Source organism: Scyliorhinus canicula, chromosome 2, assembly GCF_902713615.1.
Source record: "Scyliorhinus canicula chromosome 2, sScyCan1.1, whole genome shotgun sequence".
Taxonomy (NCBI): Eukaryota; Metazoa; Chordata; class Chondrichthyes; order Carcharhiniformes; family Scyliorhinidae; genus Scyliorhinus; species Scyliorhinus canicula.
In genome coordinates, this window is record NC_052147.1 from 199,750,016 (window position 1) to 199,764,711 (window position 14,696).

A 14,696-nucleotide genomic window follows, 5' to 3' on the forward strand; every position below is an offset into this window, starting at 1 on the left:
CACGCCTGGAAACTGATCCACAAATGGAACTGACAAATCTGGTGGAGAAAGTCAAAAAGGACCTGCAGAGGTGGGGCCCACTCCCACTCTCATTGGTAGGGAGAATACAGATGATTAAAATGAACTTGCTGCCCAGGTTCCTCTTCCTGTTCAGATCCCTCCCAATCTACATCCCAACGTCTTTTTCAACAGTTGACAAACTGACCATGGCGTTTGTATGCGAAGAGCCCAAGGATCCAAAAGAAAGCCCTACATAAAAGAAGAAAGGGGAAGGCCTGTGTAGAACCTACAGTTCTATCACTGGGCGTAAACCGCAGAAAGAATAGGGCGATAGGTTAAGGAACTAGGAGCAGAGTGGGTGAAGATGAAAGAGAGTTCGTAGCATAGGGTCATCCGCCGAGCCCTCGCCCCCACCTCTCGAGGAGCCCAGTGGTAGTAGCCACACTCTGAGCGTGGCCAAATGAGGCAACACTTCGGCCGATTCCCTAGCCTTTGCTTCCATAGAACATAGAACGATACAGCGCAGTACAGGCCCTTCGGCCCTCAATGTTGCACCGACATGGAAAAAAAACGAAAGGCCATCTAACCTACACTATGCCCTTATCATCCATATGCTTATCCAATAAACTTTTAAATGCCCTCAATGTTGGCGAGTTCACTACTGTTGCAGGTAGGGCATTCCACGGCCTCACCACTCTTTGCGTAAAAAACCCACCTCTGACCTCTGTCCTATATCTATTACCCCTCAGTTTAAGGCTATGTCCCCTCGTGCTAGCCATCTCCATCCGCGGGAGAAGGCTCTCGCTGTCCACCCTATCTAACCCTCTGATCATTTTGTATGCCTCTATTAGGTCACCTCTTAACCTTCTTCTCTCTAACGAAAACAACCTCAAGTCCATCAGCCTTTCCTCATAAGATTTTCCCTCCATACCAGGCAACATCCTGGTAAATCTCCTCTGTACCCGTTCCAAAGCATCCACGTCCTTCCTATAATGAGGCGACCAGAACTGTACGCAATACTCCAAATGCGGCCGTACTAGAGTTTTGTACAACTGCAACATGACCTCATGGCTCCGGAACTCAATCCCTCTACCAATAAAGGCCATGACACCATAGGCCTTCTTCACAACCCTATCAACCTGGGTGGCAACTTTCAGGGATCTATGTACATGGACACCGAGATCCCTCTGCTCATCCACACTACCAAGAATTTTACCATTAGCCAAATATTCCGCATTCCTGTTATTCTTTCCAAAGTGAATCACCTCACACTTCTCCACATTAAACTCCATTTGCCACCTCTCAGCCCAGCTTTGCAGCTTATCTATGTCCCTCTGTAACCTGCAACATCCTTCCGCACTGTCTACAACTCCACCGACTTTAGTGTCGTCTGCAAATTTACTTACCCATCCTTCTGCGCCCTCCTCTAGGTCATTTATAAAAATGACAAACAGCAACGGCCCCAGAACAGATCCTTGTGGTACGCCACTCGTAACTGAACTCCATTCTGAACATTTCCCATCAACCACCACTCTCTGTCTTCTTTCAACTAGCCAATTTCTGATCCACATCTCTAAATCACCCTCAATCCCCAGCCTCCGTATTTTCTGCAATAGCCGACCGTGGGGAACCTTATCAAACGCTTTACTGAAATCCATATACACCACATTAACTGCTTTACCCTCGTCCACCTGTTCAGTCACCTTCTCAAAGAACTCGATAAGGTTTGTGAGGCATGACCTACCCTTCACAAAACCATGCTGACTATCCCTAATCATATTATTCCTATCTAGATGATTATAAATCGTATCTTTTATAATCCTCTCCAAGACTTTACCCACCACAGACGTTAGGCTCACCGGCCTATAGTTACCAGGGTTATCTCTACTCCCCTTCTTGAACAAAGGGACCACATTTGCTATCCTCCAGTCCTCTGGCACTATTCCTGTAGCCAATGATGACCTAAAAATCAAAGCCAAAGGCTCAGCAATCTCTTCCCTGGCTTCCCAGAGAATCCTAGGATAAATCCCATCAGGCCCCGGGGACTTATCTATTTTCACCTTGTCCAGAATTGCCAACACTTCTTCCCTACGCACCTCAATGCCATCTATTCTAATAGCCTGGGTCTCAGCATTCTCCTCCACAATATTATCTTTTTCCTGAGTGAATACTGACAAAAAGTATTCATTCCCTAATCGCCCGGTGGAGAATCCTGCTTGGCTGTGATCGGCAGCATCACCCAAGGCTGCAGACTGAGGAAGTGGGGAAGGGCAGTGGAGGCACGTAAAGAGAATGCGAGGGAGGCAGTGGCTTTCTGGTATTGCCACTGGACTAGTAATCTTGAGACCTAGAGTAATACTCTGGGGACCTAGGTTCGAATCCCTCCTAGGCAGTTGGTGCAATTTGAATTAATAAAAATCTAGAATGAAAAGTCTAATGATGACAATGAAACCGTTGTCGGTTGTCGCAAGAAGCCACCTGGTTCACTAATGTCCTTTTAGGGAAAGAAATCTGTCCTCCCTACCTGATCATGCCTACATGTGACTCCAGATATTCAGCAATATGGTTGACTCTTAAATGCTCTCGGGGATGGGCAATAAATACTGGTCCAGCCAACGATGCCCACATCCCATGAAAGAATAAAAAAAAACAAGGGACAAAGCTGCTAGGGAACTGGTCCGAAGGCAAGTTCAGGCCCAAACCAAACTGGAAATAGACACTTGTAAATACGTGCTGTGGCCATATTGGGGATTGTAAAATATGAATGCCGTCTAAAGGGGGGAGGGGGGGCACGGCCACAGTTGTAGGGAAGGAACTTGTAAATATGTATTGGTTTTTTTGGTGTGGTTTGTAATTTATAAATTGTTGAGTATGAAAATCCAATAAATAAAGGTAGAAAATAGTTTTCTTTTCAGCCTCTTCCATTCAGAGCTGAATAACTTAGTTTAGAGGCATCTCTATTTACGATTGTGTTTTACTTCATAACAGGATGTATTAAATATTTTGTGTTATTCCCATTTCCTTTGTAATTTAGTAGGTTCTCATCAGATCAAATTCATAAATTTATTTTTGAGGAGCAGGACTACTGGCAGCTGTTGTGACATATATTTTAAGTTAGCATTGCAAAATGGTAACACTTCATTGTTATTTTCCAAATATAATAAAAAAACTTGCGAGTATAGGATGAAAGTGATGGTGTTGCTCGAATGTAGTGGAACATTTCCTCACTAGCATTGATGTCTAGCTCACATAAATTAATAGTTTGATCCAGTTGTCTAAACCTATCTCTTGGGTACTTCAAATTATGGAGAATAAAATAGTCTGAATTCAATTGATTGCTTTTATTTATAGGAAATAAATGCATTGGAAGAATTCAAGGAGAAGAATCAGAGACTACAAAAGATCTGGGTCGGAAGACTGGTTCTCTATTCATCCACTCTTTACATCATAACCTTTATAATTGTGTACTTGTGGTGCTTTCCGGAAGAATGGACTGCACGACTAACCTTGGCACTTCCAGGGTTTTTATTTCCTTTACTGTAAGTAATCTTGTTATTATCCTTTTGGATCAGTTTGAAAAAAGACATCTTTATAGTCCAGTTTTATTTTTATTGGTGCAACTTATCAGATTTATGGTTAGCAAAGAAGTATATATCACGCTAATATTGTAGCCCACATAAGTGAATAGCTAATAATAATCAGAGAACTCACTTTGTGAATTAAATGCTAGTCACAATTCTTTAAGGTTCTCTTTTTAATTCCAAATGTGTGAACTGCATAACCTATTTAAACAAATTAAAATATTACCACCTGAATCATCAACATTTTTCTATAGCACCTTTGAAATGTTAATGTTGTCTAGAAGAGGCATTGATTTAAATTGATTGCTTAGGAACGTATTAGACCATTCTACTTGGGTAGACCTAACCTTTTAAAAAATGTTATTATACTCCAGCTCTTGTACAACTTTTGATATTTACTGAAAACTCTCCATCTCCCTATTGAATTTGATATTTTAATTTCTACTGTTAATTGGTTACCTATCATTCGCCAAGAGCTATGTGATGTAGTTAAATCTGAATTCTCTGTCTTCCTTCTGAACTTGGCTATGCTTGTATCAAACCAGTTTAGATTCTGCCAAGACCATTCTGGTTTAAACCTCACAACAGCTTTTGTTCAAATGTAAGCAAAAGAGAGCTGAAATTCTTGAAGTGAAAGAGACTGCCCTTGATACGAAGACCGCATTGGATAGAGTATGCCACCAAAAATCCTTAAATCTGAAATTGATGAGAATCCAGAAATGTTCCCCAGTAGCTTAATTTACAAATCATTGGACACCAATCATTACAGCCCTGGGATATCACTGAAAGAATTCATCATGGTGATGTCCTAGCCCCAACTATCTTCACTGTTTTACCAGTGAGTTTCTCTCTAACTAAAGTCCCAAATACTGCTGTTTGCTATTGATTGCCAGTGATCAACATCATTTGCTATTCCTCAGATAACAAAGCAGCTGGTTGAGCTGATCAGTGGGAAATAACATTGGTGCCAAGCAATAACCATTTCCATCAAGAGAGATTTTGATCAGCTCTCTTTGATATTCAGTAACATTACCATCGCCAAATTTTCCACTGTCAGCATTCTGTGGATGGTCATTAATAAACTTAAGCAGATTTGTGGCAAGTGACTCATCTCCTGACACCCCAATACCTATTCATCTACTTGTGAGGAGTATACTCTTCACTGACCTGGATGAGTGCAGCTGCAGCAATTTCAGAAATTTGGCACCATCCAGGACAAAGCAGTTTTCTTGATTGATAACCTGCCCAGCACCTGAGACATTCACTCCCCCCTCCCACCAGATATTGTAACTGTTGTTTGCACAATCTACAAGGTGTGCTTCAGCAACCCACCAAGACTTTTTCAATCGCATCTCCTAAACCCTCAACCTCCATCTAGAAGGACAAGATAAGCAGGTGCGTCGGAACACCACCACCTCCAAGCAGTTTATTTTCCCATAGCTCTAGCCATTACTTCAGGGTCATCGGTTCAAAATTTTGGAATTCTCTACTTAACTGCATTGTAGGTGCCTTCACCATGTGCACAGTTCAAGAAAAAGACTTATCAACTTCTAAAAGGCAACTTGAGATGGCTTATAATAGGTGACTTTTCTCATGACATATGCCCAGAATTAAACCATGAAGACAATTTAATGGGATTTAGCTTTTGTACACTCAGAAGATTCTTGAATACTTCAGGTTCTCCATTGTAAATAATTTTCAACTTAGTGTCTTGTAAAACTCGGACACATCTAATGTCTGATATCTTTTTTTTAATAAATTTAGATTACCCAATTATTTTTTCCAATTAAGGGGCAATTTAGCGTGGCCAATCCACCTACTCTGCACAGTTTTGGGTTGTGGGGGCGAAACCCACGCAGACACTGGGAGAATGTGCAAACTCCACACGGACAGTGACCCAGAGCCGGGATCGAACCTGGGACCTCAGCGCTGTGAGGCAGTTGTGCTAACCACTAGGCCGCCGTGCTGCCCCCAATGTCTGATATCTGATCAGTAGCCCTCATTTGTATCTGCAAAGCTGGGATGTTCTCATTTAAGTATAATGACCAGAATTGCGCACGATATTCAAAGTGGTACTGAACCAGGGCTCTATACTAGCTCACCCCCGGGACAGTTCTCTCTCTGGCTATGTAGAAGCATCTTTCTTTCGGTATATTTTGTCCTTTTGAAGACAGAATTATCCATCAAACTTAGTTGTTTTGACATTCAATTTAACAAAGATATTTTCACATATGATAATGCAGCCTCTTTCCCCAATATTAAAATATATTGCAGGGACCAACTGGTGACTTGCATATTTTTAAAGTAATAGTATACAGTACTGATATGTAACTTGCAGCAGAATTATCAATGAGTTTGCATTTTGCAATCTTCATCAGCTGGATCAAAGCTTTTATTCTTTTAAAAAAAAATTTAGAGTACCCAATTATTTTTTTTTCCAATTAAGGGGCAATTTAGCGTGGACAATCCACCTAACCTGCACATCTTTGGATTGTGTGGGTGAAACCCGCGCAGGCACTGGGGGAATGTGCAAACTCCACACAGATAGTGACCCGGGGCCGGGATTCGAACCTGGGTCCTCAGAACCATAGTCCCAGTGCTGATCACTGCACCTCGTGCTGCCCAAAAACTTTTATTCTTAACCCATGTTCAAAAATAGCTTCTGTTTGTTGCATGCAAGGCATCTCAAATGTCCAGCTTTAAATCAGAAAAGTAATCAAATTCAGTTTAATTCATGTACCATGTTTATTTAACAGCCATGCAATGTTGGTATGCAATAGGCAAAATTGGCAATGTGCTGTGTGCTAACCAGAATTCTCCCTGATGAAAGCTGCTATTTTTGTCAAATGGCAAGATGCACCTTTCATTGTTACCCCCTCTAATGTGTCTGAAGAGATTATATGCACAAATTTCCACAGGCTTAACAGCTACCAGGTGGAGCTACCTACTGACTTTATGTATTCCATTTTCTGTTCGGCACATGAATTTATGTTAACATTGATCTGCAACAGTGGGCTTATAGAACTCCAGCTTATTCAAGTAAACTGTCACATTAACAGTATGTTCCTTGAACTCTCTATAATTACACTCGTTCGTGTACATACAGTTCCTTGGACCCAAGATGTCCGAGGTAGAAATACTAAGTTGCCACACAGATCCTTCCGGTTTAAAACTTTTGATCTGTGGACTCAAGTATGCCAAACATATATTGCTGAGACATGTATTATACGTTCAATATTAAAACGTGCATCTTTCATTTAGTATAAAAAACCATCCAGTTTGGACAAACTGTCTTGGTAAAAACGGTTCATCATATACAGACATTTTCACTCTGGTTTTGTTTTAGAAATTGTTTTTATCCTATAGGAGAAAGGGGGAAGCAAGGAGATACACCTTAACCTTTTTGATGGGATTGTTATTTATAGCATCCATATTTAAGGCATTTTTCATGACCTGAGGTACAGCCCTATTTTCCAAGGGTATTGCAGATGTTGGGTAGCCATCCTTTTTCTATAATGTTCTCTTTGAAGACTTTGCCACTGAAATACGACAAATCATTGTACTGTGTAATTATGTCGCAGTGAATTATTTTGTTGCTTTGGGTTAAATTTACTTTGTCTAATTTCTTTTTTACAATTCCTGTTGTATTTATGTGCTGCTCATGGTGATTGTGTTTTTCAGAGTATGGTTAATGCGAAAAATATTGATTTGGCTGTTTTGCAAAAGAACTGAAAGGAACAGTGAGTTTTTAAACATCTCTCTGAAAAATGATAACGTTTGTTTTTCTTACATTTTATATTGTTTTACATTTTTTATAGTACATTTGCCATTGTTTATTTTTGAAAGCCACAAAACTGCTAATCCTTAACACTTCATTGCAGCTGAAGCTCTAGAAGATTTAAAAGTACAGAAAAAGAAAATTGTGAGTAAAATTTTTAAATTTTGGGTTCTTCATTAAACATTTCGGTAGAGGCATCTGCTGTCCCAGTTGCGACTTTAGAAGTAGTAAAGTATAGAATCATAGAATTTACAGTCCAGAAGAAGGCCATTCAGCCCATCGAGCCTGCACTAGCCCTTGGAAAGAGCACCCTACTTAAGCCCATGCCCCCACCCTATCCCCATAACCCCTCCAAACGTTTTGGATAAGATGGGGCAATTTAGCATGGCCAATCCACCTAACTTGCACTTCTTTGGACTGAGATGAAACTGGTGCACCTGGAGGAAACCTACGCAGACACGGGGAGAAAGTGCAAACTCCACACAGTCACTCGAGGCCAAGAATGAGAACTACCCCCCCCCCCCCCCCCCCCCGAGTAACTGAATCGCCAAGCGTCTGTCCCCACTCTTCCCCCACCATTTCTTCAGAAAAGCAATTCATGTTTTTGCCATACCCCTCGGGGCCAGCGATCGTGGGTCTAGCACTCAATTCAAGTCTCCTCCCATAATAAGCTGATGGGTGTCTTGATCCGGTATCCTTGCCAGCAACTATTTCATAAACATTGTATCATCCCAATTTTGGGCGTAAACATTCACCAATACCATCGGTATCCTTCTAACACCCCTGCCAGTATAACATACCTCCCTCCTGCGTCTGCTAATACCGTCTCCGAACGAAACCGGACCCTTTTATTAATAAGGATCGCCACCCCCTGGGCTCTGCGTCAAATCCCAAATGGAATCTTGGCTGTCCCAAGCCTTGTGAAGCTGCGCCTGATCTTGCTCGCACATGTGGATCTCCTGGAGGAACGTCACATTGGCTCCCAAGTTCTTTAAATGAGCAAAAACGCAAGCTCTTTTGACTGGATCCCCCAGGCCCAGCACATTCCAGTTGACCACCTTGTAGGAGGTGACCCCCCCACCCCCCACACAAAGCCTTGATTCAGTTATTACCACCGCAAAATGTCATAGCTTCACCGATGATCCGCAGGCGTACTGGAGATCCTACCTAAATGGCGGAGCACAAAATGTCTGGTCACTGTCAATTTTCCACCCCCCTCTCCATGTCAACAAATAGCCTATCGTCTCTTCTAACTCCATACAACTCCCCCCGCCACTTCTAAACCCAATGAGCTTGCCCGAACTAGCCCAATAAATTGCAGCCTCATCCCCCACTTGACTTCCATTAACTAACTAACTATCTAGTGCTAGTAAGGTAACCACCGCACCCCTCGTCGCACCTATTCTCTCTCGCTCTCGCGCGCTCTCTCTCTCTCTCTCCTCCCGCTTCTCAAGGCCTTGTGTGCTCTGGCGCAGCAAATACCTCATCACTGCACATCAATTGGAAAAACTATGCAGCAAAGTATTCGGTCCACCTTGCGCCCTTAACTCTCTTGTGGTAGGATCCACCAGCCTCTGGTTCATGAATCTATTTTCTAAATCATCCAGCTTCGCCTTGAAGCCCTTGTTCCTGTCTCCGCTGATCGCCAATTCAGTCTCCAAGGACGCAAGTCTGTCTTCAGGCTGGGATAAGTTTTCCTCCACATTTTTCGCTGCCTGCGCGCCAACCACTTTAGTTGTTTTGCTCAGTTGCTCCCTTACTGGGGCCCAAAGCTTTCTCCACCATGGTTTTAAATGAAGCCTTCAATTCCTCACCATGTTTCTTGAAGCGTTCATCCATTTCTGCACCAAAGTTTTTTAATTCGCTGGCTACCATCCCTACCGTCATGTCGAGGGTGATGGGTATGGCTGCCTCCTCTGCCATCTTTGATGCCTTGTTGTTTGGGCTCGAAATTTGCAATTTCACCCCTCCGCCCTGACATTGCGTTCTTTACAGTCAGTTTCAGTGCCGGGAAGGCCCGTTTTAAAAAATAATTCTTGCGATTGGGCAGATAAGCCAAATGCTGGAGCCTGCGCAGGAGCCAGTCGAGATGCGGCCGCTACTTCATGCCGCCGCACCGGACACCATGGCAATATCATGACCAGAATCAATTTATTGTTTGAAAGTGAACAACAGCTTGGCAGCTAATCGTTCCCTGATGCATTATCCGCTGCAGCACCTCACCACAGTCTACTAGTCAACCAATCAACACTCTCCTCTCATGCAGAAGGAAGTGTTCTTCCTTTTACCTCTGGTAACCTTGTGAACTATCCCAATGAGTGCAAGGTGAAAGATTTGACAACATGTCTCTTTTTTCAAGCAATATTAGCATGGATAGAGGATTGGTTAGCTAACAAAGAAGAGAGCGGGTATAAATGGGTTATTTCTAGGTTGGCAAGATATAATTAGTGGAGTTCAACAGGGATCAATGCTGGGCTTCAACTATTTACTACCTTTATTAAAGACTTGGATAAACATGCCAAATGTATAGATGTTAAACTTGCTGCTGACACAAAGATAGGCAAGTTGTGAACAGGACAAAGAGTCTGCAAAGGTATATGGATAGGTTAAGTGAGTGGGTAAGAATTTGGCAGATGGAGTATAATGTGGGAAAAAATGAACTTGCCACTTTGGCAGGAATAATAAAAAATCAGCATATTCTTAAATGGAGAAAGATTGCAGAACACAGTGGTACAGGGGGGAATCCTGGTACGCGAATCACAAAATGATAGTATGGAGGTACAGCAAATGATCAGGGAGGCAAATGCAATATTGCTACGTATTGTAAGGAGAATGGAATATAAAAGTAGGGCTGTTTTGCTACAGTTGCACAGGGCATTGATAAGACCACATCTAGGGTACTGTGTAGATATTTGCTCTTTTTAAAGAATTAACATAACGTATTCCTGGAATGAGGGGATTAACACATGAGGAAAGGTTGGGCCTGTATCCATTGGAACCAGCGGTAGGCTCGGGGCCACATGCAGTCCATCTGGGCTCTGTTCTGAATGCAGCCCACGAGATGGGGTTCAATATTCTGATGATTTCCATCCATGTAGTTTTTTTCCCCCTACTGGTAGTGACACGCAGTTGAACTGAGGCGCACGCTAATTGTGCACAAAATTGACCGAGAGCCATGCACTCACTTGGCTTCAACAGTGTAAATATTTATTTTGTTTAACCATTTGAAGTTGATGATCCATCTATTAATATATAAATGGTTAATCATTTTCTATAACTTATTATGACATATTCAACATGTGGCAAATAGATTTAATCTTATTCATGGGATTGTGGTTATTTCACAAACCTGATTTCAATTTTGCGGCCTACTGAGATGAAGGAGGGCTACTCGCGTAACCCACTCACTAGCTTAGGTTGCCCATCACTGCAATGGAACATAGAACAATGAGGGGTGATCTTATTGAAAAACACAAAATCCTGAGGTAAGCATTCATAAAAACATAAGAACTAGGAGCAGGAGTAGGCAATTCAGCCCCTCGAACCTACTCCAGCATTCAATACAATCAGGGCTTATATCATCTCTGCCTTAACTCCACTTTCTTGCCCGTTCTCCATAACCCTTAAATCCATTACTAATTAAAAATATGTCTCTCTCTCCTCAAATTTACCCACTGTCCCAGCATCCACTGCACTCTGGGGTGGGGTAGTGATTTTTTTCAGATTCACAACGCCTTGAGAGAATAATTTCTCCTCATCTCTGTTTCAAATCTGCTACCCCTTATTCTAAAACTATCATCCAGGTAGCATTTGGTCCATTGGTTTTAGTATATTTTCCTGTATTACTCAACTAATAGTAACCTAAGCATGATGTCCTGCTGGGTGAGATAATACATTTTAAGTTAAATATGTTAATTGCGTTTGTCCATATTGCCAAGCATGCAGTAATGGATTTTCCAATTTTGAAAATCAAACTCTGAATTCAAATCTGGATGTAATGGAGAACTTTACTGTTTGAACCATTTTACACTGGCTTCTGACTGCTTCAAAAATGCTTGCCCAGACTTGAACAGGAGCAGCCATGCTAAAAGGCTGATAATTGACACGTTGTCATACATTAGGTTATCTAGAGGGTATCTTCAACCATGACTGTCCACAAAGAAAACAATAAATCAATTTGAGTAAAGCAAGACAAGTGAAAAACAGATTGACAGAAATGATGCTCCAAAAATCAGAAATCTTTTGCAGTTTTAAGAAAAAGAGAACTGCACAAAAGCAAAGAGCAATTAAATCTTAGTTTATAACTGTTTTTTGAACATGAAACCTGTTTGCCATCAATTGTCTCAATAAAGCTTAGTTTTTAATCGGGTAATAACTCAACCACGGTTTTGGGGATCAGAATCGATACTATACAACTGTTAACTGTAGAAAATGAAAGCTAGTTATTTAGCTGAATAATTGAAGGGAATTTATTTTGGCTGAGTGTTGGTCGTTTATATGTCATGTATGTATGATACTATTTGTCGTTTTGGTCTAAAATTTCAGTTTACTTAAGTGGAGGAAAATGTATTAAAACTGTTAAGCGTTGCATTAGCTACTTGGTCATTCAATATGCAGTCATTTATATTTATCTTGGAAACTGTGAAATCTGTGTCAAGCATAACTTAGACCATAGGACCTTGGAGCAGGACGAGGCCATTCGGTCCTTCGAGCTTGCTCTGCCATTCAATAAAATCATGGTTGTTCTGATTGTGGTCTCAACTCCCCTTTCTTGTCTGTCCCTATAACCTTTAACTCCCTTGTCTGTCAAAAATCTATCGATCTCCGCTTTGAATAGATTTGAAGAGCCAGCGCCCACTGCTCTCTGGGGAAGAGAGTTCCACAGACTAACCACCCTCTGAGAGAAAAAAAAATTCTCCTCATCTCCATCTTAAAAGCATTCGAGGTTACTGAGATGGCTTTGTAGAATCGATTCAGTTAAGTACTTAATAATGGCTTTTAGAGACTAGCTTCTATACCCAATTAAGCTGTGCATATTAGTTCAGTATCTAATGCAACATACATTATTAGCTTTTACAGCTCTGCCAAGATTATAGATACTTAGCTGACATAGCATACGGTTTGAGTTTGGCTTTGAAAATTCTGGCTAGATTTTGCAACTTTTCAAAAGGTTTACCATATACTTAGTCAATCCTAAGGATGAATGATGTATGAACTGACCTTTTCCTAGTGACTATTGAAACATGGGATCAAGGCAAGCTCTCACTTTTGGAATTAAAGATTTTCCGTTGGCAATCAGGACTATATATGATTTTAATTCTGGCACTCTCGATCCAAATCAACATTGCAGGCTGTCAGGGAGATCACAGAATGGTTGGTGTATGAAATGCAAAATACCACTTCTAAAATAGGGTTGCATTTTAAAGTGGGGCTGGGTGGCATTGTTGAAACATGGAAACATAGAAGCAGGAGTCTGCTCCACCATTAATTATGATCATGGCTGATCATCAAGTTCAATATCCTGATCCCACCTTCCACCCCCAATACCCCTTAATCCCTTTAACCCCAAGAGCTATATCTAATTCCTTCTTGAAATTGCACAATGTTTTGGCCTCAACTACTTTCTGTGGTAGCGAATTCCCCAGATTCACCACTCTCCGGGTGAAGAAATTTCTCCTTGTCTCAGTCCTAAACGTTTTACTCCTTATCCTCTCTATGACACCCTAGTTCTGGACTCCCCCATCATCGGGACTATTCTTTCTGAATCTACCCTGTCTAATTCTGTTAGAATTTTGTAAGTTTCTATGCTATCCCCTCTCACTCTTCCAAACTCCAATGAATATAATCCTAACCGATTTAGTCTCTCCTTATATGACTGTCCCGCCATCCCAGGATTCAGCCTGATAAACCTTTGCTGCTCTCCCTCCACAGCAAGAACATCCTTCCACAGATAAGGACACCAAAACTGCAAACGGGCAGCACGGTAGCATAGTGATTAGCACAATTGCTTCACTGCTCCAGGGTCCCAGGTTCGATTTCCGGCTTGGGTCACTGTCTGTGCGGAGTCTGCACTTTCTCCCCGTGTGTGCGTGGGTTTCCTCTGGGTGCTCCGGTTTCCTCTCACAGTCCAAAGATGTGCAGGTTAGGTGGATTAGCCATGCTAAATTGCCCTTTGTGTCCGAAATTGCCCTTAGTGTTGGGTGGGATTACTGGGTTATGGGGATGGTGTGGGCTTGGTAGGGTGCTCTTTCCAAGAACCAGTGCAGACTCGATGGGCCGAATGGCCTCCTTCTGCACCGTAAATTCTATGAAAATACTCTCACGTGTGGCCTCACCAATGCTCTATACAATTGCAGTAAAACAACCCTATTCCAATATTCAAATCTTCTCGCTATGAAGGCCAACATACCATTTGCCTTCTTTACTGCCTGCTGTACCTGCGCACTTACTTTCAGTGACTGATGTACAAGGACACCAAGGTCTCGTTCACTATCCACCTCTTAATTTACACCCATTCAAATAATAATCTGCTTTTCTTTGGATTGGGTTTGCTTATTGTCACATGAACCAAGGTACAGTGAAACGTATTGTTCAGCGTACAGTTTGTACAGATCATTCCATACATGAAATGAAAATACATAGGGCAAACATAAAATACACAATGTAAATACATAGTCACAGGCATTGGGTGAATCATACTCAGTAGAGAAGATTTGTGAAGAGATCAAATCAGTCCATAAGAGGGTTATTTAGGAGTCTGGAAACAGTGGGAAAGAAGCTGTTTTTGAATCCGTTATTGCGTGTTCTCAGGCTTTTGTATCTTCTGCCCGATGGAAGAAGTTGGAAGAGTGAATAAGCCAGTTGGGAGGGGTCTTTGATTATGCTGCCCACTTTCCCAAGGCAGCGGGAGGTGTAGACCGAGTCAGTGGATGGGAGGAGGGTTTGTGTAATGTACTGGGCAGTGTTCCCGACCCTCTGTAGTTTCTTATGGTCTTGGGCCGAGCAGTTGCCCTACCATGCTGTTATGCAGCCAGATAGGAGTCAATGTGGACATGCCAAATTTCCTTAGTTTCCTGAGACCGTATAGGCGCTGTTGTGCTTTCTTGGTGGTAGCGTCGACATGGGTGGACCAGGACAGATTGTTGGTGATGTGCACACCTAGGAATTTGAAGCTGCCAACCATCTCCACCTCGGCCCCATTGATGCCGACAGGGTTGTGTACGGTACTTTGCTACTTGAAGTCAATGACCAACTCTTTAGTTTTGCTGACATCGAGGGAGGGATTGTTGTCACTACATCACTCCACTAGGTTCTCTATCTCCCTCCTGTATTCTTAC

At 42.1% G+C, this 14,696-nt stretch overlaps 1 protein-coding gene across 3 annotated transcripts in view; it reads left to right on the forward strand.

Annotated features, from left to right (window-relative positions):
- Positions 1–14,696, forward strand: part of lnpa (limb and neural patterns a) — a 149,199-nt gene that overhangs the window by 45,362 nt on the left and 89,141 nt on the right. For all 3 annotated transcript variants that reach the window (XM_038789344.1, XM_038789346.1, XM_038789345.1), the window contains exons 4-6: positions 3,352–3,539; positions 7,263–7,321; positions 7,463–7,503. In XM_038789344.1, coding sequence (XP_038645272.1) covers positions 3,352–3,539; positions 7,263–7,321; positions 7,463–7,503 — 288 coding nt within the window. The remainder of the gene's footprint in view (positions 1–3,351; positions 3,540–7,262; positions 7,322–7,462; positions 7,504–14,696) is intronic.